General features: G+C 45.4%; 1 protein-coding gene across 1 annotated transcript; it reads right to left on the bottom strand.

Moving 5' to 3' along the window:
• Positions 1-363: 363 nt before the first annotated feature.
• NCR3 (natural cytotoxicity triggering receptor 3) lies at positions 364-6,371 on the bottom strand. Its single transcript, XM_063941577.1, has 4 exons — positions 6,111-6,371; positions 2,450-2,821; positions 1,612-1,647; positions 364-734 (listed from the first exon to the last, which is right to left on the bottom strand). The coding sequence occupies exons 1-4, from the start codon at positions 6,154-6,156 to the stop codon at positions 364-366; spliced, it is 825 nt and encodes a 274-aa protein (XP_063797647.1). The 5' UTR covers positions 6,157-6,371.
• Positions 6,372-6,835: the final 464 nt, after the last annotated feature.

The raw sequence follows: 6,835 nt of genomic DNA, 5'->3' as shown, positions 1-6,835 counted from the left end.
TAATGTGATTAAATTATGTTAACAATTTTATCACCAAAATTGTGTGATCTTAATAAGGGACCTGTTCATTATAGAGACAGAAAAGCAGCTGTCCTACGATGGCTAACACTATTACTTATTTATCAGCAATGAAGATTGACATTGCGGGGCAGCATAAGTACACGTGTATACAGCGAGGGTCACTGGAGGCGCAGGGTTCTTCTCTGAGTTTGGTAAATTTGGGGGATGGCACAGTGAGCTCCAATTATTATACAGTATGGGCCTGGTACCTAACACATGTGGAAAAGAGTGTTTCCGCATTATAAGGGATAGTAAATACGCCCCCAAGTGATGTGAGGATCTTTATTATGGGAGGGCAGAGGATTATCTCTTTTTACCTGTCACATTGAGGAATGTCCCAGCACCGTGTCCGGATATTTCTCCGCCGTGCTGGAAAGTGACCTCACAGTAATACATCCCGGTGTCTGAGACATCTGCTCTGTGCAGGGTGATACTGGCTGATCTGCTACTAATGAATTCTTCTCCATCCACTCTGGAGATCCTGCCTGTGAAATCCTTGTTACTATCGGTGACGTCAGGCCCAGTCCTCACCGTGTGTCTGTACCACCTGTACCAGCCGTCTGTTGCATTGTCTGCGCCGCTGATGCTGTAGGTACAGGGTAGAGTGACGGAGCTGCCCTCTGGGGTGACTATTACAGGGATCTGGGACACCGTGATTGTCTGGGAATGATATCCTGATGGAGGGGATAATATTCAGATTATTCAGTTAACTGATATCATTGGGGAAATAGAAATAAATTCTAATGATGAAATAAGTTACTTCTGTACACATACAAGGACGGGTGAGCAGGAGTGTGGGTACATGGAAACATATAGGCCGGGAAGTAATGGGAGACGATAATGCCAGCCAGGAAATTACAAATATGAGTCTATTTCCCGGCTTCTGAGTATTGGATCCGAGGTGTCGCAGTATTTAGATTAGAAAATGTCAGATGTTTTCAGATCAACTGGAATGCGCATTTTAGTACAGGAGGACCGCGGTGTCAGAGAAAGTCACCCATTGGCCCCAAAAGTCCCAGGATTAAAGCAGAACACACCATAAATAATCCCCAGTCCTCCAGGATGCACAAGCGGCTTCTGCTGATTTAAATGATATGCGGCATGGCTAGATTCTGTGTGTGACTGACTGTATCCGCATACCTAATTATGTTATAGTGTTTGACTGGAATACACTGTAGCATAACATTCTGTATGCAGATACAGCTGTTATTACACACAGACTATAGGAATGCTGCATATCATTTTATACAGCCGGAGCTGCTTGTGCATCCTATTACACCTTTATCACATGCATTTCCCTGTGCAAAATGTGCATAAATAACATTTACACTACACAGACTATTTTTAAAGATCAAAGTTTTGGGGGGTTTCATTTAAGTGTCAAAATGTATTTGTACAGTGTTTATTTACTGCAAATGTGCCCAAAAAGTGACATGTAATTGACTTTTGCCAAAAAAAAACCCACCTCTGAATTCTTTGAGCATTTTAGAGCTGTTTTGTGTCAGACTTGAAATATCGGACTCCGTTACATCGGCCGAGTTGTATACTTACCATGGGCAAAACATCTGGATCCGACTATCTGGTGCTCTACTTTAGAGAATAGGATTTATTGAATGCATTATCCATATACAGTGCTGTAAATATATATATATATATATATATATATATATATATATATATAGAGAGAGAGAGAGAGAGAGAGAGAGAGAGAGAAAAGGGGGGGAGGTACAGCGCCACTTGCGAACTATGATCTCAGTAAAGAGAATTAACCTAAATATAGGATTAAAATAACCTAAAAATTACCATAAAAAACACACATAACCTTAGTAAAAGGTGTCTGCCGGGCCCTAAGGATGCAGTGCCGGTACCGCACTGCTGGATTTATGGAAAGTTAGAGGGATAGGGTTCGGCGCCCAGTGTTGTTAAAAATGGTAAAAGGCCAAGAAATATATATATGTATAAAATTTATTTTAATTTAAAAGAATTTTAATATATATGAGAGTAAAAAAAGTTACATAAAAACATAAAAGTATGAATCCAGTAAAGTTTACAAGGATAAGGAGATCAACTTAACTTCAAGAAACAGCAGGGGATTGGTGCAGGAAACCAACGCGTTTCGTCTCAAACAATTCTTCAAAGGGTCTGTGTATATATATATATATATTTTTTTTATTTATTTTTTTAATTATTATTTATTTATTTATTTATTTATTTATTTGGGATGGGGTGGGGGGGCTGCCTAATTTGTGAGTCCCGGGCCCCAGAATTTTTGATGGCAGCCCTGGATAGATAGATAGATAGATAGATAGATAGATAGATAGATAGATAGATAGATAGATAGATAGATAGATAGATAGAGAATATCCCTGAGACATGGTTCTTACTGTACCTGTCACATTGAGTGATGTCACATTGAGTAATGTTCCAGCACCGTGTCCGGATATTTCTCTGTTGTGCTGGAAAGTAACTTCACAGAAATATACCCCGGTGTCTGAGACATCTGCACCGTGCAGGGTGATGCTGGCGGATCTTTTCATGTAGAATTCTGTTGCTTTAGCTCTGGAGAGTCTGCCTGTGAAATGCTCATTACTATCAGAGACCTTGGGCCCAGTCCTCACCATGTGTCTGTACCACCTGTAGGAGCCAGATGTTGCGTTCTCTGCACCACTGATGCTGTATGTACAGGGTAGGGTGACGGAGCTGCCCTCTGCGGTGAGTATTGCAGGGATCTGGGACACGTGGATTGTCTGGCAGAGAAATTCTGAGAGGTAGAGGGGGGAATTATACGGCCATTAGAGATCAATGCATAGACAGACAGATAGACAGACAGACAGATAGGCAGACAGATAGACAGATAGGCAGACAGACAGACAGACAGACAGACAGACAGACAGACAGATAGATAGATAGATAGATAGATAGATAGATAGATAGATAGATAGATAGATAGACAGATAGATATGCTATCCTATCATCCCTCGAGACTTTCCTCTCTCCTCTTTCCACTATGACCTGTCCCAACCAGGCAACCACCTTCTATAACTCTTCCATAACCGCTGCTCTCGGCTCTGTGCCCCCCCCCCCCTCTCCTCAGTCCCCCTCCGTCGCTCTAAACCCCAACCCTGGCACACCAAACTAACACGATTCTTACCGAAATGTTCACGCTCCGCTGAACGCTCCTGGAGGAAATCTCACTTCTATGGCGGACTTCCTCCATTTCAAGTTTATTCTCTCCTCCTACAGCTCTGTTCTTTCCCTCACCAAACAATCCTTTTTCCAAGTACTCATCTCCTCTCAGTCCTCCTGTGCACGCCGTCTCTTTGAAACTTTCAACACTATGCTTTGCCCCCCCCCACCCCCCCACCCCCCCGTCCTCCCTCACTGCCACTGACTTTGAGGAAATCAGAAACGATATATCTTCCCATCATCCCTCTTCTGCCCCATCATTCCCCTCCACCCTGTCCTCCACCCTGTCCTCCTTCCATCCCACTACAGACAAGGAAGTCCACGCCCTCATTTTATCCCCCCCTCCCCTCAACCTGCCCCCTGGACTCCCTCCCATCTTCTCTGCTCCCTCTCCCCCACTGCCTGCTCCCACCTTGCTCACCTCTTTAACCTATCGCTCTCTACCGGCATCTTTCCCTCACCATTCAAACATGCTCTGGTCTCACCTATTCTACAAAAACAACAACCTCGACCCTTCATCACTCACTAGCTACCGCCCCATCTCTTCTCCCATTCGCCTCCAAACTACTTGAACGACTGGTCTACAGCCGTCTCACAAGCTACCTCTCTGACAACTCCATCCTTGATCCACTAGAATCTGGCTTTCTCCCACTCCACGCCACTGAGACTGCCCTGGTGAAAATCACCAATGACCTGCTTTTGGCCAAATCCAGCGGCCACTTCTCTCTGCTCATCCTTCTGGACCTCTCTGCTGCCTTTGACACTGTACATCATCCACTCCTCTTCCGCACACTCCAAAACATAGGCCTCTCTAACAACGATCGTCCTTGACTGGTTTACCTCTTACCTCACTAACCGCTCCTTTTCTGTGTCTCACCTCACACCCATCCTTCCTGTTGGTGTCCCTCAGGGTTCTGTCATTGGTCCCCTTCTGTTCTCCCTGTACACCTCTTCCCTGGGTGCGCTCATTAACTCCTTTGGCCTTCAATACCACCTCTATGCTGATGACACACAACTCTACCTCTCCTCTCCTGATCTGTCCCCCTCTGTCCTCTCTCAGGTTTCCCGCTGCCTCTCTGCCATCTACTCCTGGATGTCTGAGCGCTCTCTGAAGCTCAACATGGACAAAACTGGACAAATTATCTTTCTCCCATCCAGAGCAACACCCCTGACCAATATCTCTATCACTGTTGACAACACAATCATCTCCCCCCTTCCCCAACTCTGCTGCTTGGGTGTCACTCTTGACTCCTCCCTCTCCTTTGCACCCCACATCCAAGCTCTGGCACAATCCTGTCGGTTCCAGCTATGCAACATTGCTCGCATCAGGCCATTTCTCTCCCAGAGTGCAACTACACTCATCTTCCTCTCCCGCTGCACCACATCTGCCACTGCCCTTCCCCAATACCTACACTGGCTCCCATTCCCCTACAGAATCCTCTTCAAACTCCTCACCCTCAAATACAAGGCCATCTCTAATTCCACTGCTCCCTACATCTCCAACCTCCTCTCCCTTCATACTCCCTCCCGCCCCCTACGGTTGGCCAATGACCATTGCCTCTCCTCTGCACTGGTCACTGCTTCCCATGCACGAGTTCAAGATTTTGCCTGTGCTGCACCCCTTCAGTGGAATGCGCTCCCCCGCTCCATTAGACTCTCCCCGACCTTGCAAAGCTTCAAATGGCATTGAAAACCCACCTATTTATCAAAGCGTACCCCTCCAATGCATAACCTAGTCCTGAGGCCGCTTCTCCATCCCCTTGCCCTGAGGCTGCTCCTACATCCCCCACCTCATGCCTTGAACATCTCTGCTTTGCTTACATACTGCCATCAGGCTTCCTCCTGCTTGCTTGCATCTCATGTCATCTGTTGCCTATTCGCACTAGATTGTTAGCTCTTCAGAGCAGGGCCCTCTTTCCTCTTGTTGTCAAAGCCCTGTTCTCGACACATTTCACTCACAGCTCTCCCTTACTCAGCGACCATCTTTTCCGCTTTCTCTCCTGCTGGTAAAGGCGCATCTCTATCTATGGCCACCAGCCCCTAGTACTACGGTGATTACTCCCTCACTACTTACATCTTAGCTGTATTATGTATGAGAATTGTGCTGCTCTGTTACCTGTACTCTATTTCTCTTATTTATTTACTGTGATGTAAGTTCTGTCTCCCTGTACTATCCTCTGTACGCGCTGCGAAACACTTGTGCCGCCTTATAATAAATAAAATGTAATAATACTATGCGAGATAGATAGATAGATAGATAGATAGATAGATAGATAGATAGACAGACTGAGATACTGTAGATAGACAAGATAAATAGATAGATATGAGATTGATTGATAGATAGATAATAGAGAGATAGATACTTATTATTTATTATTTATTACCAGTTATTTATATAGCGCACACATATTCTGCAGCACTGTACAGAGAATATTTGCCCATTCACATCGGTCCCTGCTCCAGTGAAGTTTACAATCTATAGTCCCTATCACATGTACACACACACATTCACGCTAGGGTTAATACATTTTGTTGGGAGCCAATGCTAACCATTACACCATCCGTACGGCCGATAGATAGATAGATAGATAGATAGATAGATAGATAGATAGATAGATAGATAGATAGATAGATAGATAGATAGATAGATAGATAGATAGACCGATAGACGGATAGACGGATAGACGGATAGACGGATAGACAGATAGATAGATAGATAGATAGATAGATAGATAGATAGATAGACAGACAGACAGACAGACAGACAGACAGACAGACAGACAGACAGACAGACAGACAGACAGACAGACAGACAGACAGACAGACAGATAGATAGATAGACGGATAGATAGATGGATAGATACCTTGTAGCCCTTCCAGCATAAGCAGGAGCCCAGCTACAGACCTCATGTTGTGATGAGCAGTCAGACACGGATCTCGGTCTCAGTTCCCCCAGAGCAGGGTGGGCAGCCTGTGGTCAGGGTGTGAGAGGGCCCGCCAGCCTCTACAATCATATCACCATCTGTCATTACTCAGTGCAGACCCTACAGCAGGAGAGACAGAGAGCAGTATATAGGGGTGTATACATAGTAATTATCTCCCACCTATATGTGACAGTGTGACACTACCCGCAGCCAGCATAATAGAGGTTAATGACTGGTTCCTCTTACTGAGCACACTGCGTGGGTTACTGAGAGTGCTACTTCCCACTACGCTACTTTCACAGCTCTGTTCCTCACATTGGTGCTGTCTTCCTGATACGTCTTTTTACCTGTCTCTCTCCCCATTACCTGTCTCTCTCCCCATTACCTGTCTCTCTCCCCATTACCTGTCACTCTCCCTATTACCTGTCACTCTCCCCATTACCTGTCACTCTTCCCATTACCTGTCACTCTCCCCATTACCTGTCACTCTCCCCATTACCTGTCTCTCTCCCCATTACCTGTCTCTCTCCCCATTACCTGTCTCTCTCCCCATTACCTGTCTCTCTCCCCATTACCTGTCACTGATCCCATTACCTGTCACTCTTCCCATTACCTGTCACTCTTCCCATTACCTGTCTCTCTCCCCATTACCTGTCACTGATCCC

This window comes from Pseudophryne corroboree, chromosome 9, assembly GCF_028390025.1.
Source record: "Pseudophryne corroboree isolate aPseCor3 chromosome 9, aPseCor3.hap2, whole genome shotgun sequence".
Taxonomy (NCBI): Eukaryota; Metazoa; Chordata; class Amphibia; order Anura; family Myobatrachidae; genus Pseudophryne; species Pseudophryne corroboree.
The sequence above is the reverse complement of the archived record's forward strand: the minus strand, read 5'-3'. Positions and strand labels throughout refer to the sequence as shown.